Genomic DNA, 26,739 nt, shown 5'->3' on the forward strand with positions numbered 1-26,739 from the left:
CTAATGCTGTAATAGCTGTTAATGGTGGGAACTGTGAAACACTTCAGGTTCTGGAGAAGTTAGGGATAAGATTTGGACAGAACACAGCTAAAGGACTGCGGGAACTGGATGAGCTTCATGTACATGAATCAGAGTTAGCTGCTCAGCAAATCCCAAAAGAACAAGAAAGAAAAGGAGGCAGCAAGCAGTGGGCTGTTGTGACAAAGAAGAGACAGCCTATGGCCCAGGGAACTTCTAGTGCATAAAAGATGCAGAAATTTAAGTCTGTATAAGAATTTGTAATAAAAAGTTTTAATCCTCAATACCTCTGAACTACATTTTTTGCAATAAATGACCCGGTTTCTAAAAAAGTATTGGTGGTAGAGACATGAAATTTTCACAGCATGCCAAGTGTAAGATTCAACACACATGGAAGTAGAATAATTAAAATATCCTGAGTTGTTTTGTTTTTATGTTCATTTATTTACAAAATTCTGTCAAAAATTGAGTGTTTGAGGGAAAAAAAAGATAACATGCCCCACAATACAATTTTAGTAATAATTCTAGTTCAGTGTATCTATAAAGGTGCATTAAGTAAATATGGAAAATTGTAAGTTAGTGTCTTAAAAAGTTTCCAGGATAATGGGTCACAAAATTCGATAATTTAAGATTGGCGGCATAAGACATACAATGTCTCCTTAATGAACTCTTTTGACAAATGTATTTATATGAATTCTGTAACAATAGAATCCCAAAAGGATCACCTAATGTAAAGATTTTTGTGCTAGAGTAATCCATGAGCTGTCTCACAGAAATGCAATGCTCAGCTGTGGCTGACATACTGCACTGCGAAAGATGGCGACATTGCCCACATAGTACTAGGGACAGATAGTTGGCTGAAACCAGATGTAAACAGTAATGAAATTCTAAACTCAGATTGGAATGTATACCACAGAGACAGGCTGGACAGTGAATGGGGAGGCGTGTTTACAGCGATAAAAAGTGCAATAGTATCGAAGGAAATTGATGGAGATCCGAAATGTGAAATAATTTGGGTGAAGGTCACGGTTAAAGCAGGCTCAAACATGGTTATAGGATGTCTCTGCAGGCCGCTGGCTCAGCAGCTGTTGTGGCGGAGCACCTGAAGGCAAATTTGGAAAGTATTTCGAGTAATTTCCCGACCATGTTACAGTTCTGGGTGGAGATTTTAATTTACCAGATATAGACTGGGAGACTCAAACGTTTATAACGGGTGGCAGGGACAAAGAATCCAGTGAAATTTTTTTAAGTGCATTATCTGAAAACTACCTTGAGCAGTTAAACAGTGAACCGACTCGTGGTGATAAAATATTAGACCTTCTAGTGACAAACAGACCCGAACTATTTGAAACAGTTAACACAGAACAGGGAATCAGTGATCATAAAGCGGTTACTGCATTGATGATTTCAGCCATAAATAGAAATATTAAAAAAGGTAGGAAGATTTTTCTGTTTAGCAAAAGTGACGAGAAGCGGATTTCAGAGTACTTGATGGCTCAACACAAAAGTTTTGTCTCAAGTACAGATACTGTTGTGGATCAGTGGACAAAGTTCAAAACCATCGTACAATATACATTAGATGAGCATGTGCCAAGCAAGATCATAAGAGATGGAAAAGAGCCACCGTGGTACAACAACAGAGTTAGAAAACTGCTGCGGAAGCAAAGGGAGCTTCACAGCAAACATAAACATAGCCAAAGCCTTGCATACAAACAAAAATTACGCGAAGCGAAGTGTAGTGTGAGGAGGGCTATGTGAGAGACGTTCAATGAATTTGAAAGTAAATTTCTATGTGCTGACTTGGCAGAAAATCCTAAGAAATTTTGGTCTTATTTCAAACCGGTAGTTGGATCAAAACAAAATGTCCAGACACTCTGTGACCAAAATGGTACTGAAACAGAGGATGACAGACTAAAGGCCGAAACACTAAATGTCTTTTTCCAAAGCTGTTTCGCAGAGGAAGACTGCACTGTAGTTCCTTCTCTAGATTGTCGCACAGATGACTAAATGGTAGATATCAAAATAGATGACAGAGGGATTGAAAAACAATTAAAATTGCTCAAAAGAGGAAAGGCTGCTGGACCTGATGGGATACCAGTTCGATTTTATACAGAGTACGCGAAGGAACTTGCCCCCTTCTTGTAGCGGTGTACCGTAGGTCTCTAGAAGAGCGTAGAGTTCCAAAGGATTGGAAAGGGCATAGGTCATCCCCGTTTTCAAGAAGGGACATCAAACAGATGTGCAGAACTATAGATCTGTATCTCTAATGTCAATCAGTTGTAGAATTTTAGAGCACGTATTGTGTTCGAGTATAATGACTTTTCTGGAGACTAGAAATCTACTCTGTACGAATCAGCATGGGTTTCGGAAAAGACGATCGTGTGAAACCCAGCTCGTGCTATTCGTCCATGAGACTCAGAGGGCCATAGACACGTTTTCCCAGGTAGATACCGTGTTTCTTGACTTCCGCAAGGCGTTCGTTACAGTTCCCCCCAGTCATTTAATGAACAAAGTTTCGAGTGTGCCGCAGGGGAGTGTCATAGGACCGTTGCTATTCACAACGTACATAAATGACCTTGTGGATAACATCGGAAGTTCACTGAGGCTTTTTGCGGATGATGCTGCAGTATATTGAGAGGTTGTAACAATGGAAAATTGTACTGAAATGCAGGAGGACCTGCAACGAATTGACGCATGGTGCAGGGAATGGCAATTGAATCTCAATGTAGACAAGTGTACTGTGCTGCGAATACATAGAAAGAAAGATCCTTTATCATTTAGCTACAATATAGCAGGTCAACAACTGGAAGCAGTTAATTCCACAAATTAACTGGGAGTAGGCGTTAGGAGTGATTTAAAATGGAATGATCATATAAAGTTGATCGTTGGTAAAGCAGATGCCAGACTGAGATTCATTGGAAGACTCCTAAGGAAATGCAATCCAAAAACAAAGGAAGTAGGTTACAGTACGCTTGTTCGCCCACTGCTTGAATATTGCTCACCAGTGTGGGATCCATGCCAGATAGGGTTGATAGAAGAGATAGAGAAGATTCAACGGAGAGCAGCCCGCTTTGTTACAGGATCATTTAGTAATCGCGAAAGCGTTATGGAGATGATGGATAAACTCCAGTTGAAGACTTTGCAGGAGAGACGCTCAGTAGCTCGGTACGGGCTTTTGTTGGTAGTTTCGAGAACATACCTTCACCGAGGAGTCAAGTTTATATTGCTCCCTCCTACGTATATCTCGCGAAGAGATCATGAGGATAAAATCAGTGAGATTAGAGCCCACACAGAGGCGTACCAACAATCTTTCTTTCCACAAACAATACGAGACTGGAATAGAAGGGAGAAGCGATAGAGGTACTCAAAGTACCCTCCGCCACACACCGTCAGGTGGCTTGCGGAATATGGATGTAGATGTAGATTTAGATATCTGACACAACCCCTCCAGCCAAGCTGGAGAATTGAAGTCCCAGTATTGTGCATGGGCTGGCACTGTGTAGCTTCATTGAGTTGTTACTTTTGCTCCTGAATTATTTACATCAAGAAATGGTAGACAGCCAGTTTTTCTACTTCTGTTGTCATTTATTTTTTTTAGGGATCAGTCTGCTGACTGTTTTGATGAAAGTTGTCACAAATTCCTCTCTTGTGTTAACCTCTTAATCTCAGAGTACTACAAGCCCCCTATGTCCTCAGTTGTTGGATGTACTCCAATCTTTGATTTCCCCTACAGTATTTACCCTCTACGTCTCCCTCTAGTATCATCAGTATTCCCTGATGTCTTAACACATGTCCTATCATATTGTACCCACTGCTTGTCAGTGTTTTCCACATGTGTGTCTCCTCACCAGTTCTACAGAGAATCACCTTATTCCTAATTTTCAGCATCTTTCCACAAGGAGCAGTTAAATGAAAATGAAATGGATAAAAAAAAGTAAATAAACTCTTTGTTGTTTCAAAATTGATCACTGTAACTAGTAATACATTTATCCCACTGTGAGACAAGATGGCCCTGAAAAAATGTTTACAGTTGCCTATGAAACCATGATTGTACCCAGGCATGCACCTCTTCGTCCGAAGCAAGTCAGCAGCCATGAATATCTGTTTTCACGACTCTGAAAATATGGAAATCACATAGGGAGAGATTGGGACTATGGAGGATATGTAGAAACGTCTGCAGTGTAGTCAAAACAACCTGCCAACAAATTGCTTGACCATGTGTTGCCAAAGTTGTTTAGAACATTCTGCAGGAATTTTGCTGGGAAGCCCTTGTGCGTCTTCCATAAAGTCTTGACATCTCTGCAAGTGAATCCATATTTTTGGAGCTCTGAAGAAAGACATCCATGCAGCATAAAGAGATGCTTGCTTGGGTACACTCATGGTACCCTAGGCAACCACAAACATTTTTCCATAAAGGAATTGACTATCTGCTTTCTAGTCTAACAGTTATGGCACTTACTTTTTAAATATTGAACAATCTACTTACTTTTTCCCCGTCTGTCTTGTTTTTATTTGATTGCATCACATCTTAAAAACTTAGATTCTCTTCTTTTCTGGTTTTCACACAGGCCATGATACACTTCTCTGCAATGCTGTATATCAAACATATGTTCTCAGAAATTTCTCTCTCACATTAAGGCCTATATTTGATAGTAGTAGACTTTCTTGGCCAGGAATACCTGCTGCCTGTTCTAGTCTACTTTTTATATCTTCCTTGTGTTGTACATTGTATGTTATGTTACTTCCTAGGTAGCAGAATTCTTTCTTCTTGTCTGTTTCATGCTCCCCAATTTTGATGTTGGGTTTGTCACTAATCTCATTTCTGCTGCTCCTCATTACTTTCATCCTTCTTTTGTTTACTCTCACTCCATATTCTGCACTCATTAGACTGTTCATTCCATTCAACAGGTTTCATAATTCTTCTTTCACCGAGTATAACAATGTCATCATCGAATCTTATCATTGATATCTTTTCGTCCTGAATTTTAATGCCACTTTTGAATCTTTCTTTTGTTTCCGTCATTGTTCTTCTACGTATAGATTGAACAGTAATGACAAAAGACATCATCCCTGTCTTACGCTGTTTGGAATCCAAGCACTTTGTTGTGATCTTCCATTCATATTTTCCCTCTTTTGCCTCTTTTGCTTATTGTATAAGAGGTGATCAGTAAGTTTCATTTAAGGCTGTTGCTGGCACACAAAAGCAACGTAACGAGACTCTGATGTGGTTGTAGAACCACTGACATATGGTGGAAATGTGAACAATGGCATCATCATTACCAAATGCGTCCAAACAGGAGCAATGTGCTGTTATTAGTTTCTTGTCTGCCGAAGGGCAAACACTGAAAGACATCCATCAGAGAATGAAGAATGTGCATGGGTCAGCATGTGTATCATAAGCCACTGTTGTGTGCCATGTTCAGTGCTGCTGCTTCATGATAACACTTGTCCCCAGATCAAAAACATGATAGCTCGGAAGTACACCAACTTAAGTGGGAGACACTCCAGCACCTGCCCTATACTCCTGAACTGTCCCCAGCACAATGTCAGAACTGCCTCTCTGGTATTGTTACCTTTCTGAAACCCAAACTGATCATCGTCTGGCAGGTTCTTAATTTTCTTTTGTGTTCTTCTACATATTATTCTTGTCAGCAACCTAGATGCATAAGCTGTTAAGCTGACTGTGCAAGCAAGTCTTCCAAAGCTTTGTTAAACCCTGACTCTAATACTAGATCCCATATTTCTTACATATCTCCTGCTTGTGTCTTGTTATTGGATGCTTTCTTGATCTCGTAGAGGCCATTTCATTTCTAAGTGATTTATACCGCTATATTCGTGTCTTTCCGTGAACAATTTTGTACTTCTTTCCTTCATCGATCAATTGATGTATTGTTACCCGAAGTTTCTTTGCAGTTTCCTACCTTGTCCTTACGTTTATCTCTTCAGAGGTTTGATTATTTGTTTACAAGATTAATAATTATACGAAGAGCAAAAGTAACTGAAATTAATTGTTTGAGAAGCTTAGTAATATGCTTCTTCCAGCTCAAGTTTTCATCACTATGTACGCCCAAAAATTTGGAGCATTGTACCCTGCTTACAGACTCTTGCTCATGTGCTACATCAATTACTGGTCTACATCTATGTGATTACTCTCCTATTCACAAAGTGCGTGGCAGAGGGTTCAATGAACCACCTTCAAGCTGTCTTTCTACTGTTCCACTCTTGAACAGCGTGCGGGAAAAACGAGCACTTAAGTGTTTCTGTGTGAGCCCTGATGTCTCTTATTTTATCGTAATGTTCATTTCTCCCTATGTAGGTGGGTGCCAACATAATATTTTTGCAATCGGAGGAGAAAACTGATGATTGAAATTTCACGAGAAGATCATGGCGCAGTGAAAAACGCCTTTGTTTTCATGGTTGCCACTCCAATTCACATATCATGTCTGTGGCACTATCTCTCCTATTTCGTGATTATACAAAACAAGCTACCCTACTTTGAACTTTTTCGATGCCATCCGCTGGTCCCACCTGATGCGAATCCCACACTGCACTGCAATATTCCCGGATGGGGTGGACAGGCATGGTGTAAGAAGTCTCTTTAGTAGACCTGTTGCACATTCTAAGTTTTCTGCCAATGAATCGCAGTGTTTGGTTTGTTCTACCCACTACATTATCTATGTAATCATTCCAATTGATGTCATTTGTGATTATAATCCCTAAGTATTTAGTTGAATTTACAGCCTTCAGATTTGCTTGACTTATCACATAATCGAAATTTAGCGGATTTCTTTTAATACTAATGTGAATAAATTCACACTTTTCTTTATTCAGGGTCAAATGCCACTTTTTGCACCACACAGATATCTTATCTAAATCAGTATGCAATTCAGTTTGTTCATCTGATGGCTTTACAAGACGGTAAATGACAGCATCATCTGCAAATAATCTAAGAGGGCTACTCAGATTGTCTCTTATGTCGTTAATATAGATCGGGAGCAATAGAGGGTCCATAATGCTTCCTTGGGGAGCGCCGAATAGTACTTCTGTTATACTTGATGACTTTCCGTCTATTACTGTGAAATTTGACCTTTCTGACAGGAAACCACGAATCCAGTTGCACAACTGAGGCGATATTCCATAGGCACGCAGTTTCATTAGAAGACGCTTTTGAGGAATGATGTCGAAAGCCTTCTGGAAATCTAAAAATGTGGAACCAATTTGATATTTCCTGTTAATAACACACATTACTTCATGAGTATAAAGAGCTAGTTGTGTTTCACAAGAATGATATTATCTGAATCTGTGCTGACTCTGTGTCAATAAATCATTTTCTTTGAGGTAATTTGTAATGTTTGAACCCAGTATATGTTCCAAAAACCTACTGCAAATGGGCTTGTAATTCAGCGGATTACTCCTTTTAATATATTTTGTGTGGGATCTAAAATTTTAAAACCTCTCTCACACCGGCCTAATTTAGCTTCACTGATCAGGATAGTAAAAACATGCGTATGTTAAGGGAATTTTCATTCACAAGGCAGGCTTATCACATTCACACAGTTCAATACTGTTCTATCCTAATTAAATTGAGCTTAACTTAAATTCCATAAGGCAGTGAAGCCATTTCGAAGTCTCGGTGCAATGAAAATTGTCAGTCGATCTCCTGAAAACATTTGTAATAATTATTAACTTTCGGTGATCACATGGGGAAGACCGGAGATCTGCTGGTAAGACCGTGTTAGCCTATTTATTTGAAGTAACTGGATATCTTGAGCATACAAAACAGCAGGTTCGTCCAGTGTAAATCAGACGTTCCCCACTGATCCCGTGCAACACAGTGTAGTAAGCAGACACTGTCAATAATAATCAGTTAAATAATACGCGAACACACACACTTTAGTTCATGTATTAAATTCCTTCTCATACAGAATCTCATCAAGATGGCGACTAGCTCAACAATACATACATATACATCCTTCTTTCACGACTAACCGGCAAGAAGTCCCTATTCTTTTAATAAGAGAAAACATAGATAGCAGAGAAGCTATTCCATGGAGTAAATGGACGCTCCAAGGAATAATTGGGCTTGAAACTACTTTGCATTGATAATCGGTAAGCTAAGAAGAGATATTTCGAGATATATACTGAGTTATAAAATTTCTGAAAATATCGCGGAGAGACCGCTGCAAGAGACATTACATCGCCCCTCGCAGCGAGCAAAGTTGATATGTATTCACTTTGCGAGCTAACTATTGGCTTAGCTAACTCGTTAGAATTTTTGGAACATACGTTCCTATAAATTTTAAGAAGTTAGTAAGATTTTTTTTTTTTTTTACAGGAATTGAAAGAGATTTGGTATCTTCGTTACCTAGATACCTAGTTGTTGCTTTCACGTGTACTGGGGCATACCCGCATCCCACATACACAACCAGGAAAGATGGACTTATATAGTTGTTAATCAGGTCTACCTATTCAGGAACTGGCCTTCACAGGGAAACCCCGGAAAACCTGGAGGCTTAGACTCCAACTAGGTATCACAGATGATAGGAAAGACAGAATAATTTAGAAATTTGTGAGATATTCTAGAATTCATAGGAAAGATAAAATCTGCCTCATAGCCAAAAAAAATCTTTACACATGCAAATTTTTTACAATCATCTGAAAAATTTTCTTCATCGATGTCTTGCTGAACTGCGGTGAAACTGATCGAACAGGAACATGGGACACAGCACGGAGCACAGGCGTCGCATTGGCGTACCGCACAGGAGACGTAACGGATTTGAGAGACCAGAAGGAACCTCAGGAACAGGTACTCAGGATTGTGGCATGAAACAATCGAAATTCGTCTAAGGAATGGTCAACTATTAAAGATTCCTGGAAGAGAATGGTTAGTTGAATTTCTCCAGATTCATTTTGAACTCAAATATGGACCTGATCCATCCAATCTTCCATCTGAGGAATGGAAAAATCCATTTGTCTTATACTTTCCACACCTAGGTGTCTTAATCGAAACTGTAGTTGCACAATATCACAACTCCAGATCGGAAAACAATTTTGAAAACAGGGATAATTTCATCCATCTTCTTGAGTAAGCCGAAAGGTTCTAATCCTGGTTTAATTATTTATTTATTTATTTATTTTTCGTTGGCTTTTCCAGGTGGAAGTAGATCTGAATCTTTCCTAATTTGGTTTCAAGTACGAATGTGGATAGCATGTCAGAATGTTAAAAACTTTATTATTTGAGACAATTTCCAAAAAATTATATCTTACTCATACATGATTAAAATGAAATTTTGCTGAAAGAGAACGTTTAATTAAGTCTTACTGCATGACCTCTCCAGCTGAAATTAATTTTTCTCTTTTATACTCCAAATGCCGCATTTTCTCATGAACATATATGAATGCAATATAACAATAAACAAATCCAACTGGAAAATGACACATTATTATAAATTCAATGAAGAACTTTCTTATTATCTCTAATTTTATAAACACACACTAAGTTGGTTAATTAAATTCTCTTGAATAGAATTTAGCTCGCGCCAAAAAAAAAAAAAAAAAAAACTAGCGAGTCTTTATATCTGTGGACAGTAGCAATCGATTCTAATTTCCTAACGCGGTTCATTTGTTCTCCTGTGAACTGTCAGTTTACAAACACTAACTTCACACGCAAGCGCCGTATTCGACCATATAGTTTCAGTAAACTTATTCTCACTGGAGATTAACACTCCCTGAATGTATATTATTTCACACGCACAAGCTTTTTTGGTGATCATCCTGTAGAAAGATAATCCGTAAGTCTTCACAGCAGCAATAGCTACAGTTCCACTTACTTTTCTAAATATTCCTATACTATCACAGAAGCAATCGCTTACTGTTCATTAAACTATCACAGATGCTTGGCATGCTGTCATTTAACCTATCACAGTAGCTGAGGCATACTGTCCTTCACACTTAATTTTTATTTATTTATTTATTTTTAACACCCAAATACTTCATACAGACTTTTCATTTAATTTGAAACACTTTCCTTAAAAGTACCTTTTTAGGTCTACATGGGGAAATAATCCTTTTATTCTTCCAGAATCCGGATATGCTAATAAATACGCACCAGGATTCGGTATATCAACTATTATATATGGACCTGTATAAATTAGATTCCATTTTCTGATGGTCTTCTTCAACCTTGATGACTTGATGTGTCTTCTTAAAAGAATTTTCTGTCCGATATTGAAAGTCTGAATCCGTTTGATGTTTCTGTCATGGATTTCCTTTCGCTGTCTTGCTTTCTCCGTAATATTAATGAGAGCATTGCGAATTTTTTCTTCCCATGACATTTTGGTGTCCTCGAGTTTAGGCAAGTTATCTACCCAAAAGTTTCTTTCGTTATCTCTGAACATCAGTTCATTCGGGGTAAAGTTTGTAGAACTATGAGGTAAATTATTATAAATCTGCTCAAACTCGGTCAAATAGTTTATCCAGGTAGTTTGTTTATCATGACAGTACGTTCTCATGAATCTGTTTAGTTCTCGAAAAACCCGTTCAATTAAATTCCCTTGTGGATGATAGCAAGATGTAAATATCTTGTTTTATTCCTAGTTGTGATACTAATTTTCTCCATAAATATCCAGTAAATATCTTCGCATTGTCGGAGATTATAGATTTTGGAATCCCTGCGTGAGGAATGTAGTCGTTTACAAACTTTACTGCGGCAGCTCTTGCAGTTGCTGATTTTATAGGATATAGTTTAACATATTTTGTAAACACATCACAGAATCCAATAATGTACTTCACACCACCTCTGACTCTAGGAAGTGGTCCACAAATATCACATGATATAAGTGATCTTGGTGCTTCAGGTATTATTGAGTGAAGCGCAATTTTATTTCCCTTGTTGTCCGGCTTAGCCTTTTGACAGAGAATACATTTCTGTATGACTTTGTGCACTTTTAGCCTTATATTTGGTAAGTAACAATAATATCTAATCTTATTAGCACACTTCACAACACCAACATGACCCCAGGTCAAATGTGTAAACCAAATTAATCGTTCTTCATATTCTTTGGGTATGCAGACACACCACTTTGGATTCTCAGCCTTCCCAGATTTAAAAAATAAAATATTATTCACAAGCCGGTAGTATTCCAAATTGACCATAGGATTTTGTTGATTGAATTGTCGTATTATAGCATTCCATCGTCGATCCTTCTTCTGTAGCTGAGCCATTGTCTTACATAAATGAATATAATATAACTTGTAATTATTTTCGTGAAGAAGAAGCACTGGAAATTCTGCCTTATTATTTACATCCAGTTCAGGTGTTATTCCTTCTGGAGATCTTGACAACGCGTCAGCTATAATATTTTCTTTCCCGGCTACATGAATAATTCGAAACTGATATTCTTGCAGCGCCAGCATCCACCTTGACAAGCGAGGATGCAGCAACTTACAAGTTTGTAAAAAGGCTAGTGGTTGGTGGTCACAATAAACAGCTATCCTTGAGCCATATACATAATAATTAAACCTTTTCAAAGACCAAATAACGGCTAAAGCTTCCAATTCCGTAGTGGTATATGCTCTTTCACAGGTGGATAAAACTCTGCTAGCAAATGCAATTGGACAAAAGGTTTTTTACACCATCGATGTACCTAATTTGAAATAAACAAGATCTTAATCCCACATCTGATGAATCAGTGGCTAAACAGAATCCGACATTCATATCAGGGTGGTATAATAACGGAGCATTTATCAGTTGATCCTTAATTTCACAAAAAGCCTTTTCACAATCATTAGACCATTGCCATGGTACATCTTTCCTCAGGAGCCGGTTTAGTGCTTCGGAGTTCATTGCTTGAGTTTTAATAAATCGACGAAAAAATGAAGCTAAGCCTATAAAACCTTTCAGTTGTCTTCTGTTTCTTGGAGTTGGAAAATTTTTTATCGCACTAATCTTCGCTTCAGTTGGAAGAATGCCTTTGCATTAATCATATGTCCTAAGAATTTAATTCTCTGTAGAGAAAATTGGGATTTTTTTAGATTTGCAGTTATACCAGTTTGTTTGAACACAGCAAAAATCCTCCTAATAAGTTGTACATGTTCCTCCCAAGTTTTAGAGGCAATTAATAGATCGTCCTCAAAAATTGTTATTCGACTACGTAGTTCTGGTCCTAGGGCATAGTCCAATGCAGAAATAAAAACTCCAGAGCTGATATTGAGACCAAACGGAATGACCTTGAACTGATAGCTTCTCCCTCCATATATATAAAGCAGAATATTTTCTTGAGTCCTTGTCTAACTGGACTTGCCAGAACGAACTTCTCAAATCAATACTGGTTAAATAGGATACATCTTGAAATTTCTGTATTAACTCATCGATGTTCTCCGGATGTATGCGCACAGGTACTATAATTTTGTTAATTTCCCTTGCATCTAATACCAATCGAACTTTTCCTCCTGGCTTTGGTACAACAAGCAACGGAGAACAATATGGGCTGTTCGACGGTTCAATAAGATTCCAGTTTAACATTTTTTGTATCTCTTCCTGAACTGGTTGTTTTAATCGCCAGGGAATGGGATAGTGTGTGCGGCAAAATGTCTTATGGGGCTTAATCTGTAATGTACAAACATATCCTCTAATAATTCTGGGCTTTTCATCGAAAACTGACTCATATTCTGTTAATATATTGAATAATTGTTCCCTCTGACTATCCGTTAGGCAATCTGACTCAGCAATCTTCTGTTCGACTGTTTGTCTGAAATCCTCTTCTTGAATTGACTTGATCGGTAGTCGGCGCATAAAGCGGCCCTCTTCAGTTTAAATGTCGATTATTATTTCCTCTTGAATCATCTACTACTTCTGTTATGACTGGTTGTTGTTGATGACTGGTTGTGTTATTTGCTTCAAATCGAGGGTCAGAATTTCTGTACGCATTATTATTATTTGAAGACTGCTGGTTCTGATAATATCTTGCATTTCCAAACATTGGGTTGTATCTGCGACCTGTTCGATTGTCTCTGAATCTGCCCCTCGCAGCACAGTTATTGAAATTTCCATTTCCGTTGCAATTGTTTCCATTGAATCTCTGACTATTCCTAGTATAATAATTATTAAATCTGTTTCCATTCCGGTTTGCATTTGGCGCCTCAATCGCTCTCCTCTGCATAACCGGTTGTCTTGGCCGATGTTCATCTTCCTCGATCATATCTATAGTGTCAAGCGTAGTCATGAAAGAGTCAAGGTCATGCTCATTAATATACAGCATTCTATTTCTGATGCTGGCCGGAAGTCGAGATTTTAATATGCTAATCACGTCTTGAAGAGGCATAGGCTTATCCCAATACCGCGATTTGTTTATATATTTCTCAAAGTATTTCTTTAAAGACCCACGTGAAAAGGAAAAAGGTTCCGGGTATAATACCTCCTGCCTTAAACGTTCTTGTACTCCTTCAGACCAGTATTTGGATAAAAATGCTTGTTCAAAATCTTCATATGTGTCCCAAGTTGATATCATATCAAATGCCCATATAGCTCCTGACCCCTGAATATAACCGGTCACGAAACTAACCTTTTGCCACTCACTCCAATTTTTTGGCAATACTCCCCTAAAACTTCTTATAAACACTACGGGATGAACATTTTTCTTGTCTGGGTTGTAGATCTGGAATTGACGTTGTTTCAACATTTTCTCCTCAGTATTGCTTTTACAATTACAGTCATTATGACTACCCTCATAGTGTTGTGATTGATGTTGATTGCAAAAACGAACGTGTGCATTAATGTCCCTGTCTGTACTTGGTCGGGTAAATAATGTAGCTTCATTGATAGATCTTGTTATGGGTTCATTTCCTTGCGTGGAACACAAATCTTCTCGAGATAGATTTAAAGATCTCTCAGTGTTTTCTTTCCATTGTTTAAGTTCTTCGCCTAGTTGTTCTTTGGCTTCTCGAAAACCTTCATTAAATAAATTTTCTTCAGAACTCTCGGTCATAGATTGTATAGCTGCTCTGACCGTATGTTCAATATTGTCTGAAGAAATGCTTTGCCTTTCTAAACTTAACTGCGAGAATTTTCCCGCGAGAATGTTTACCTTATGATCAACCTCGTCTTGTCTCTCCTTTATGTTATTTATGGATTTATCCAAATTTTGGATGTCCTTCGGGATCTTGTCTTGTGATTGTCTCAAATCCTGCATATCTGCTGACATCTCATTTACTTGTTGCTTTAATTCATCTTGAACTTCAACTAATACCGGAATTACCGCGATAGAACATTGCATCTGTTCTTGTGCTTGAACTATCTGTGGTATTGACTCGACCTGCTCTTTAATAGTATCAAGCTTAGTAGCAACATACTCGGTTAGCTCTAGGCATAACTTCTTCGCATTTTCATTACACTGCTGAGTGACTTGCTCAATTTGAGCAGCTAATTTTTAATTCTGTCTTTTCATTCTGAATTTTCAATTCTTCTGCAGTTTTATTTAATTTATCATCAAGTTTCTGAAAACTCTACTAATTTATTATTTAATTCCGCTTGATTAGCTTCTAATTGCTCCTGGACTTTCACTTGATTGGCTGCTAATTGTTAATTCATTTCCCTTTTAATCTCTATTTGCGCTTTAGTTATTTCCCTTTTAGTCTCTATTTGCGCTTTAGTTAATTCCCTTTTAGTCTCTATTTGCGCTTTAGTTAAGTCTGTTACATTTTTGGCTAACAGTGTTAACTGCTGCATGATTACAGTCAATGGGTTTATTTCGTCCTGCTCAGATGACATTCAAACACTTAAGCTTTGTTGTGGGGCCTGACTAATGCTGCTGCTAGGCACTACTTCAGTTAAGCTAGCGTCTAACGTTTCACTAACCTCAGAAACAGCTGAGGGCTGTTGTGATTCGCTCTGCTGTTGCATTGCCATTTTATAAGCCGCTCTAGTAAGAACCATTAATACACAGAACAACAAATATATAAAGTCACTCGCATCTGAGTTAATAATGTCACTGACCTAAACTTTGCATAATACTCACTTATAATAAACACTTTCTATCTAAAGTTCAACCCAATCAATCTGATTCAAACCGATAGACATTTAAATAGTTATTATAAATTTCTATCTACAAAAATTTAATTGTATATTGTCTGGCCTGAACGACGTTCTCGTAGGTTGTGGCGAAATTGTGACTTCTGGAAGAGGCCTCGTCTTCTTTTCTCTCGTGCACATGCAACATAAAATTCACACAATGTTTAAGTAATGCTCAAAAATGAGTCCTGTCACAGTGAAGCCAAATTTAATATATTTTGTGTGGGATCTAAAATTTTAAATCCTCTCTCACACCGACCTGATTTAGCTTCACTGATCAGGATAGTAAAAACATGTGTATGTTAAGGGAATTTTCATTCACAAGGCAGGCTTATCACATTCACACAGTTCAATACTGTTCTATCCTAATTAAATTGAGCTTAACTTAAATTCCATAAGGCAGTGAAGCCATTTCGAAGTCTCGGTGCGACGAAAATTGTCAGTCGATCTCCTGAAAATATTTGTAATAATTATTAACTTTCGGTGATCACATGGGGAAGACCGGAGATCTGCTGGTAAGACCGTGTTAGCCTATTTATTTGAAGTAACTGGATATCTTGAGCATACAAAACAGCAGGTTCGTCCAGTGTAAATCAGACGTTCCCCACTGATCCCGTGCAACAAAGCGTAGTAAGCAGACACTGTCAATAATAATCAGTTAAATAATACGCGAACACACTTACTGTAGTTTAGTTCATGTATTAAATTCCTTCTCATACAGAATCTCATCAAGATGGCGACTAGCTCAACAATACATACATATACATCCTTCTTTCACGACTAATCGGCAAGAAGTCCCTATTCTTTTAATAAGAGAAAACATAGATAGCAGAGAAGCTATTCCATGGAGTAAATGGATGCGCCAAGGAATAATTGGGCTTGAAACTACTTTGCATTGATAATCGGTAAGATAAGAAGAGATATTTCGAGATATATTTGGCCTTTAAATATGTCTGCTTGTGTCTGTATGTGTGGATGGATATGTGCGTGTGTGCAAGTGTATACCTGTCCTTTTTTCCCCCTAAGGTAAGTCTTTCCGCTCCCGGGATTGGAATGACTCCTTACCCTCTCCCTTAAAACCCACTTCCTTTCGTCTTCCCCTCTCCTTCCCTCTTTCCTGATGAGGCAACAGTTTGTTGCGAAAGCTTGAATTTTGTGTGTATGTTTGTGTTTGTTTGTGTGTCTATCGACCTGCCAGCGCTTTCGTTCGGTAAGTCACCTCATCTTTGTTTTTATATAAAATTTTTCCCACGTGGAATGTTTCCTTCTATTATAGAGATATATACTGAGTTATATAATTTATAAAATTTCTGAAAATATCGTGGAGAGACCGCTGCAAGAGACATTACATCCTGTTTCCCTTTTTGGGCATTAATGTGACTTGAGGCGATGCACACTACTAACCTCCAGTCATAAAATTCACCTGAAAATGGGTACTTGGATGCCAGCTGAAATATCAGCAAGAAGTAGATATCATTTGAATGCAATCGTAAAATCTAATAGAAAGTTGTAACATTATTATTAATATATTTGGGAATATTACACTGTGGTTGAACAGATTTTTTGTAAATATCCAGCATTTAAGACTCGTGTGGAGGACAGCTTTAAGGAGGGTTTATGCTTCTGTGAATGCCCAATTTAATAATGACCCAAGTTGTGAATTTGGCGTTCATATACGCTTCAACTGCCCTTGAGACATGGATGTGAAAAATAGGGTTTCTCCACGAAAGTCATTAAATCATGGTGCAGTAGTGTACAATATTTTAATAAGTCTGAAATTCCAGCCATGAAAGGTTACATTTTATGAATTTTTAAAGTATGCACCAATAACTTAACGGCACAAGAACAGTTCTTCTCTGTGAACACAATGTATCTGTCTGAGCATATGAAAGGCTGATCAGTCATCACTTGTTACCATGTCTGTGTTAATGCCATGCAGCAGGGTGGGATACAAAATATATATCCTTAAACAAATCTTTCTTATTCATTGTTCGAATAGCAAATTCTTTGTCCAGTCAAGTTATGCATTATTTTCACCGAAGGAGGTTATTGTGACATGGGAGATATTTAAAAAGGGAAGTTACTACACAAAGTAAAAGAATTGGAGGCAAAACATATTATAAGTTTTAGAAACACCAAAACAGAGGCAGAAGCAAACCTAGAAATGACAGTAAGTTAAAGTTTTTCGCAAGGAAGATTTACACATAGCCCCTCAGAGAAGCATATGTGTTACAGAAACCAAATTCTGGAAACAGGTTATTTTATTGCTAATACTGAAAGATAACTAGGAAAATGGGAAAAATGGAAATATTGACATGTACACTCTGCAAACATCTGTAAAGTGCATGGCAGACATTAATGATTCATTGTGCCCCATGATAACACTTTGTAGACAAAGCTCGAGCATAGCTCAGGACACAACTTTGTGTTAAAAATACCATGCCCGAGTATAGGTTGGGCCACAATTTTCTCGATGATGAACCATCTATTGCTCAAAAACTGGACTCATTGCATATGAGAACAGTGTATGGATGCCTCGCTACATGTCCCTTGGCTGAACATAACATCATCTGTCGTGAATTGCTGATCCAATATGACCATACTGGTGTAGTTTCATGTGTGTACTCATTAGGTTTCACAGCTGTAATTCTGCTACAAATACATAAGGTTTGTTGAGTGAGCAAGAAATTTTGGAAGCTCAAGTGGAAGAAATTGCTGAGTAACTCACCTCACACTTTTGAAGGATAACGATACTTTCTCTCTCCATTATTTTAAAATTTGTAACCTATCAAAGAACTAAAGTAAGTATGAAAAGCACATATCATCTGGAAGCTTGGTCTTTGTTTTAGTAATTATTACTCTTGAAGATACATCAGTTACATATATCCCAGTAATGCTCTAAGTAATGGTATAAACGGTCAGTTTCCTAGGCCCAGTATTCTTCTAAAAGGCCACTCTCCAAAGCGTTAAAGGTTTCTTTGCTTAAATGCTTCTTTGCAGAAGTATTAGTCTAATCTTGTCTTCTTGGAAATGTTTAACTTTTTTGCTGAGCAGAAAAATAAAAAACAAGCTCTTTAAAAAGGTCTGATATTTCTAAACCATATCATATTTACTCTTTATATTTAGTTTAAAATTACTTTGTGGGCGACAGATGGCAGTGATGGGGAGCAAAGTTGCTGGCTCGTACACAGCATGCTATGTGCTTATGCAATCGATCATTGCTCTCACACACACACAAAAAAAGAAACAAATCATCCACCTACTGTAGGCAATGTCTTTGTTAGTTACGGCGAGGGCAGTGTGGGGTCAACTACTGCCATATATACGGCAATGCATTAAGGTACTTAATCACTTGTTACAGATGAATAGCAGCAATAAGATGAGACACTCAGTCACACCAATGCCGCAAAGTAGCAAATTATCTAAAGAAGCAGAGAAAATTGTTTGGTGTGAAAACAACTAAATTATTTGGTAACCTACAGGCCACTAACGGATGCACAGCAATTATATCTGACTCACTTTCACCATCGTCTATGAAGCCAGTAGAACTGCTCCCAGAATTTAATGAAATAATAAGTTGTTCTATGTTATTTTCTACTACACATTCATTCTCCCATGCTTTCATTATTTCTTTCTTTGTGTGTTGAACAACATTATGCCAGTCTGACAACAAAGTGGGGTTCATAAAGTCATTTGTCAATCTTTCCACTTCTGCCAGTGTACATTTTTTGTACTTCCTGCCACATAACCCTTAACTTGGGCCCATACGAGTTCAGAAATGAGATTGATATGATGGCTAGTTCATCTACAATGTGTAGAGGTAAAGGTGCTTTATTCTGAGCCAGGAGGTCCAGTAACTCACAGTCTCTACAGTAGTCTGGTATGTGAACATTTTGCTGTTGTAGCCCTTCGATCAAGTCTTGTTTTCTGGAAGTTACTGTAGGTGCCTTATTGACGACAGTCAAATGATAAGAGGCCTTGTCCATAACTATTACTGAAGGTTTAAATATGTTTTTGATACCTACAGAATGATTAGCAGATCTCAATTCTAAATATGTCTTTAGGTGAGGTAAATTCCCATTACATTTTAATACATTTATCAACAACTAAATCCAAGGAAGAATTATTTATATAAATTTTCAAAGTTTTACATTCATGGCTCTAGAAATAAAATAACAAAACAGTTTATTACATTGGTAAAAGTTTTATAGTGACTAAAATGAGAGCTACTAATTTTATGACCCCATTACTGTGCAAGCATAGTTTTCTTGGAGGAAAATAACATTAACCTTAAAAAAGATTGAATGTGTATTTGAACTGTCAACATTTCCATTAACAGTCCAGTACTTTGCTTGTGTAATAAAGTGTCCAAAAGACAATTCCATTTCATTTAATCTTGTTATGATACACTGTAATTGAAAAGTCAACTTAGAGTGTGGATGTGATAGATGTGATTAATTGCCGATGAACCAGAAACACAGGAAATGAATTGAGCATGTACATGAAGGCAGCTTTGGCTATGGTGCACACTGGCAAATTGCGTGTATGTAAATTATATTTAATCCACATAGTTGTGAGATTGGTTCTCCTTCCACCCTTAAAAACAATTTTGGTGTGATGGTTGCATTTTGTGTACAGTAACATATGACCTAAACTCACTTCAATGTAAAGTGACCCAAATTTTTCTCTGCAAGCCCTCTGAATTAACTGTTGTAGGTTTCCTACCGTATTTACTCGAATCTAAGCCGCACCTGAAAAATGAGACTCAAAATAAAGGAAAAATATTTTCCCGAACCTAAGCCGCACCTGAAATTTGAGACTCGAAATTCAAGGGGAGAGAAAAGTTTTAGGCCGCTTCTCCAAATCGAAACAAAGTTGGTCCATTGTAATATGAGACACAATTTAGCTCGAATGAATGATGATACAGCTACAGTAGTTTGGTTCGAGTCGTAAACCTAGCAGTTAAGCTTTACCAGGTAGCCACTGTTAAGCGTCAGGCGCTCCGTCCGTATTTATACGGGTACCCTTCCTTTTTCACATGCTTCGTCTGATTTGAATCGATTGCTTATTTTTCTTTTATCTGATAAGTTCCGTTCTCTTTCTTATAGGCGTTTACGCCACTCTAAGCTGAAAATGCATTATTGTACTGTGTCATGCATTGTTTGTCGCATTCTGATAATGTGTGTTTACGACCTGTCGCTGCTCTCGGCTTGGCTAGCCTTTGTGCGCGCTACTGCCGATTACAATAAAAAAATAGAGGAATTGTCTCATTAGCTAAACAATGGCAAGAGACTGCTATTTGTTGTTACTTACACTGCTGCTTTCTTTGATAATGATCAACAAGAACCAAATAATAGACTGCGTATGTTAGAAGATGTTCTGAACGAGAGTTTAGCTAAAATTTTTCTCAGTTTGAAAATCTTTGCAGACGCCTCTTTTGTACATTACATTCTGCACAGAAATTAGAGTCATCTTAGATTTAAAAATCTAGTCAATTGCCGTGCTTCATTTCTGACTGTATCACTATTCGGCATAAGAATAATACGAATATAAACATAGCATGATATGTACAGTCTTCCGTGTTTTCCGTTGTCTCACACTAGTTTCGTAGTTTATTAGGCAGACAGGATTTAAATGAGCTAGCAGCAAACACGAAAGAATACATGGCAAAATATTTATCTTCGTATTATTCTTATGGTGAAGAGAAAACCGCATGTGATTCACAATTCATAAAAGTTCCTATTAGCAACCATCTCTTCTCACAGGTAGGAAATATTCAGAACGTAGAGTAGGCCATATTGACAAAAATCCCAAACAGTCTTGCCAGTCGGATTTTAATAGTACATTGAAATGCAGCTACATTCGAAGATGAACAATACAGAATTTGTATTTACTTCGTTGGATAATCTATGAAAACGCAGTGGTCGAAACTCGGGGTGGAGAAAAAAGTTCGTCTTCCAACTTTTTTTTAAATTTATTTACTGACGCAGAGGTTTTGGTGCCAGTATTTATCTTTGTGCCTGCAAAGCATGCCTGTGTAGCGCTACATATATTCGACGGCAGAAGGTAGTTGTGGCGGCACCTACCAACATTTTTCAGAACTTCTACCTACTTTGCACTCGATTCTAAGCCGCAAGCGGTTTTTTGGATTACAAAAGCTGGAAAAAGAGTGCGGCTTAGATTCGAGTAAATACGGTAATTCCAAAACTTTGTAATAGGTGTGACCACCAAAGCCAAACTACAATGTGAGACTGTAAGTTGTGAAAGAATAGAAGCTTTTAACTAAATAGTCCATTTATGATTGTATGAGTGAATCTGACATTTTTCTTTTCGATATTTTTGTGCGTTACCTTATTTGCAAGTAATCTTTGAAAATCACCAAATAGTTTTCCTGTGATGCAACAGAAAGTGAAAAAACCACTACTTATTTGTCAGAACTTCCCCTCCCTGCCTGCCTTTGCAGTCAGCTGTGCCTGGACCACTCCCACCCCTGGCTGTGTCACCTGGCAGGGCTCTACTACTCACACCCAGAAAGCAGGCAACATAGCGAGCACGTTGAGCCCAAGAAACAGCTGTGGTTGGCTTATGCCCGGCCCTTATTGCTCGAATCACAGAAGTGTCAGTCACAAAGTAATCTTAATTAGAATATAATTGACTGCTCCTACAATCATGTCACTTACATGTTGTGCAAAATGGGTAATTACTGACCGTGTGATGTGTGTAGCCCAAAATAAACCAGCTTTGTAACTTTTTGTTATCCTATTGAAGACATATTATGATAACTTTACTTTTATCTTTAATGCTTTTGGTCAAAATCCAGTCACAAAGTATAAATTAATTTTTTAGTGCTTTGTGCCTGCCTGCTGTTTTGACATTCTTGATATTGTATTTATTGTGGAAATATATATATATGTGTGTGTGTGTGTGTGTGTGTGTGTGTGTGTGTGTGTGTGTGTGTGTTTGTTTGTTTCTGTTTCTTTTTATTCTACATTGTTTAAATATATTGACAAGAGAAAGAATTATGATTGTATTATCCATTAATTTAGTGATTTTATAAAATAATACTAGCACTCACAGTATAAGTTCATATGTGTGTTAATAGAGTTTGAATAGTGGGAAACCATGCGTGTTAATTCTTCTGTATTCACTTAAGCAAAAATCTAACATAACCGTAAGGATACAATGATACAGATTGTACATTGAGGACTCTGGATAAAATGATACAAATTGTACATTAAGTTTAAGTTTACTCAATGGAAATACCATTTATTGGAAAACATTATGTTTCTGAACTAGCTTTATTGCAAAAACTTACCACTAAATATTATTTCTTGGAGAATTAAAAAATTGTTAGCATTATATTTATATCTCCGTACTTAAGAGGGAAAGGAGTTAAGTGTAGTTTCCAGAATGTAAACTTAAGACCACATTTGTAACACCCACACACTGTCCATTGTGGAAAAAGAGCAGCTGTCCTGCTGTGGCCCATTGGAAATTTAGACAGTGTTAAATGAACATGTGACCTTTTAACATTACCTAGATTATGAGTAGACTCAGTAGGACTGCCACTCTGTGTGCAGATATTAAGAGTACGGTCAGAAGTGTGAACATAGGACTTCCGTACATTTACCTCTTAGCCATATATGCCTATGAACACTACGCAGCTAAATTTAGTCTCCCATTAAAAAATTTTAAAAGAAGGAAAAAATCTGAAAACTTTGGAAGAATCTCATGTTGGATTAAAACTGCCGATCTGTGAGACCTTTTGCATCATGCAGAATTAGCTTTTGTTACATAACAACCTTTATTTAAGGCACTTTGTTAAATTTCTGATGTCTTATCTGGGTTACGTTAATATTACAGGGTCAACTTGGTGAAGGACTAGCTGTAGAAGCAGAGAAGGCACTATCAAATCTGTTGTGCTTCAATACGGAGAGAGTTATTCGGATGAAGTTTATTGAAGGGTGCTTAGAAAACCTTGCAAAGAACTGGTTAGTACATTACCTTTATTCATTGTGCTTTCATGTGAACCCAATTTAATTATGAATGTCAAAGACTTATTTGTTTGGTTCTTATGTAAATTACTTGAGATTTTCTGTTTTTGTACCAACTTTTTTATGTGAAACGACTTTCGAGATTCTGTTTCTTCTTCTGTATAACTGGAATTTAAAGACGAGTTGATTATATAGTTCTTCAGTTATGACAGGATTTTGTCCAGAGTAGTTTTAAGATATTTTTGCAGGTTGCTATTTGTGGTAAATGATTTATATTATTATCCACTTCTGTGGACGTGAGGTAGCAGGTATATAAGTTACTAAGACACACTTTACAGCAGTGTTAACACAACACAGTAACTGATTTTGAAATTTGAGGGTCTCGTTGTTGTGCTTTCATAGTTCAAATCCTCCTATCGCAACTTCTAAAACACAAATAGCAGCCATCATAATATAAAATATGTTTCACAAAAGTTCATTGGTATAAATATGTAAATTTCATGGCTGGTGTCAAATTCCATTAAAATCCTTCTGAATGTACTGCATGTCGTGGCTTCTCTCGTCGTAGGCACACCTAGCTCAGTGCCTGCTATACAGTGTTTCCTAGTGCCGACCAGTGTGCTGGCGAAGGCGTACACCAGCACGTTTACTCTCCCTCCAAATGCCCCACCGTTTTTGGTACTGGAGATGCAAACGACACCCACAGTTGTTGGTACTGAAGATGCAAACGACAATGGGACAGAGGCAGGAAGCTGGACATAGAGATCAGATGGGAGTCATAGCTGTGGAGGATGGCATACTCCCAGCCGTACTCCACTATCTGCCATGCGAGAGCAGAGGTACGCCCTCCCGAAAACACTGCGTAGTCCTGAGGGCATCTCTTGGGGTGATGAAGGCAATGGTGATGGTGGGTCCAGATCCATCGGTTCAGGGAGCGTGATGGCAGAGGTGAGGGTGCGATGTCCATAGGCTCATCCTGGGCTGCCATGGCAGCACCCGCAGGTGGCTGCAAGGCTGCGTGGTCTTGTGAGGCCGTGAATCTGGGAGAATAAGAGCAGCAGAATCCCGAGGCAAACTACAAACGCAAATTTGATTTTGGTGACAGCACTTCAAACCATCAGGACCTCTAATTAGATACATATATGTGCCAATGCATTTCTTGATTTCACCTCACTCTTAGTGCTGATGTCGGCCAAAAACTCTGTAAAGAACAAGATCACGCAGTGAAAAGTGGATACTTGTGGAACATCAGTGGTACTGGATGCTGCGACGGGTGGAGCAAGTGAAGCAGCATCTGATGGCAGCGGCCGCGCAGAAATTCCGCCGGTGATGGTACATTGTGTGGATGGGAGTGATGACAAGGAGTTGCAATGCCTGTTCCTGTGTGTGGGAATTGCGAAGCTTGGCCATCTGTTGTTTAAAAGTGCATACGAAGCATTTGCTCCTCCTTTGGACTGGGGGTGAAATGGAACACTTGTTAGATGATGAATGCCATTTAGTTCACAAAACTGTTCTAAGTCATATGACATGAACTGAGGTCTGCTGTCCATAACAATGACTTCAGGCAATACTTGAATGCAAAAAACTGAGGACAACCCTGGAATGGTGCTACGTGACGTGCTAGAGTTCATAGGCACCGCTACTTGCTAAAAGAGTCCACCAGTAGGAGCCAACAAATGTTCCGAAATGATCCTGCAAAGTCAATGTGCACTCATTGCCGTGGCAGTTGAGTCTTAGGTAAAGCTGCAAATGTCTGTGGCAGAGCTGATTGGTTGTCTGCGCATGTGTGACACTGTGATGTCATCTGTTCAATGTAGGCATCCATGCTCTGCCAAGTACAATGCCAGCATGCTAACTGTTTAGTGCGAACAATTCTTCAATGTCCTTGGTGAAGCAGTTGTGACACACCCTTTTGCAACTCTGTGGGAATGAGCTTCACACCTTGTTGTACAAAAGATTATGCCAATGAGCAAAGTATCGGTGCACTATTGAGTTCTGAATACTGTTCAGTGAGCGAGGCCAAGACGTGTGACTGTAATGCAACAAAATCTTCAGATCAGGATTCCCTTCCGTGGCCTATGTTGTCTTCAACATACTTTACAGCAGTGTTCACCCACTGAAACAATGCATTTTGAGATTAAAGACTCTCACCAAAACCCATTCCACACCAAGAAGCCTATTTGCTTCAGCCTAGCCATGGATTTCTGATGAGCAGTCTTGCTCCAGATATGCCAAGGGTCACACTGAGACCTTCACAGATCAAAATTACCCTCCCCACCCTGTCCATAAACAGATCTTCCATGCCTTAACTACCCAGTAATCTATCACTCCCCACATATCTAGTGACCAGCCACAAAAAGCCCCCCTTCATTGTGACTTAGTACCACACTGGACTGGAGCAACTAAATCACATTCTCTTCTGGGTTTCAACTGCTTATCAACATGCTGTGAAGTGAGGTGTCCCCTCTACCCCACCCACAATGGTACACCACCATCCACCCAAGATATGCAAAATCATTGCCAGCCTGGACATCACCCCTGCTCCCAACCCTTCGCCCCATGGCTCATATCCTTAAATTAGAAATATATGCAGGACCTGTCTCATACATTCTCCCGCTACCATGTACTCCAGATATGTCACAGGCATCTCTTACACCATCGAAGGGAGGACCACCTGTGAAAGCGGCTATGGGATCTGCAAACTTGGCTGCGAACACTGTTTAGCGTTGTACGTGGACTTGATCTTAACAGGGTGTCAGTCTGCATGAATGACCATCGATAAAAGGTGGCAGAGAGATTTGGATTACCAAATTAGTTGAGCATGTTGGCCAACATGATGTGTTAACTTCAATGATTGCTGCATAGCCTGTGCCATCCGGTTTCTTACACAACCACTGCCTTTTCCATACTGTGCAGATGTCCCTGAAACATATTCTTCATTCATGTCACCGGCCCCATCCCCCTGGCCTTAAGTTTCACTAGTCCTTGACTTGCATCTGCATCTCTCTCTCTCTCTCTCTCTCTCTCTCTCTCTCTCTCTGTGTGTGTGTGTGTGTGTGTGTGTGTGTGTGTGTGTGTGTGTGTGTGTGTTTTGTTCCGTTTTGTTTTTATATTATCTAGCAGGCTTCTTTCAGTGTGCTGAATTTGTTAATTTGTAAATAACTTATTGTTCTTCATTGTAAGTTAATAATCCTGACCTGCTGTACTTCCTGTAAAGAGTGAAAATAACCTTGTAACACAATATAGATATGGACTTCTCCTCCTCTGCACCTTCTTCTGTGCTAGAAAGTGTAAATCCAAGTAGTGTTGCAACTTTCTACAAAATTATGTTGAAATACATCTTCGGGTATCAGGTTATATTGAACTTCTTGTATTAGACGGCAGTAGCACTTTTTAATACACACATGAACTCAACATTGTATCTTCACAGTACATCAAGATTGGAAGTCTGTGACAGAAGACGTATATCAAAAATGAATGAAAGCTACACAATGACCCCCTAAAATTGCCAAGGTATTGGTGATGTCATCACGATTGTCACCAGTGTCCTCCTTTCATGGAGTGCTTCGTATTTCCAAGGTGGCATCCAAAGACATGAAATAAACCACCGACCAGCACTACCGCAGAGCTTGTTTTCCTAGCTTGCAGATATGCTGCAGC

The 26,739-nt window shown here is 38.4% G+C and overlaps 1 protein-coding gene across 1 annotated transcript in view; it reads left to right on the top strand.

Moving 5' to 3' along the window:
• The window catches only part of LOC124788817 (ubiquitin carboxyl-terminal hydrolase 34), a 518,595-nt gene that overhangs the window by 106,069 nt on the left and 385,787 nt on the right, over nt 1–26,739 (top strand). Inside the window, exon 16 of the mRNA XM_047256101.1 lies at nt 22,949–23,076. Within this exon, the coding sequence (XP_047112057.1) occupies nt 22,949–23,076 (128 nt within the window). The remainder of the gene's footprint in view (nt 1–22,948; nt 23,077–26,739) is intronic.

Source organism: Schistocerca piceifrons, chromosome 1 (genome assembly GCF_021461385.2).
Source record: "Schistocerca piceifrons isolate TAMUIC-IGC-003096 chromosome 1, iqSchPice1.1, whole genome shotgun sequence".
Taxonomy (NCBI): Eukaryota; Metazoa; Arthropoda; class Insecta; order Orthoptera; family Acrididae; genus Schistocerca; species Schistocerca piceifrons.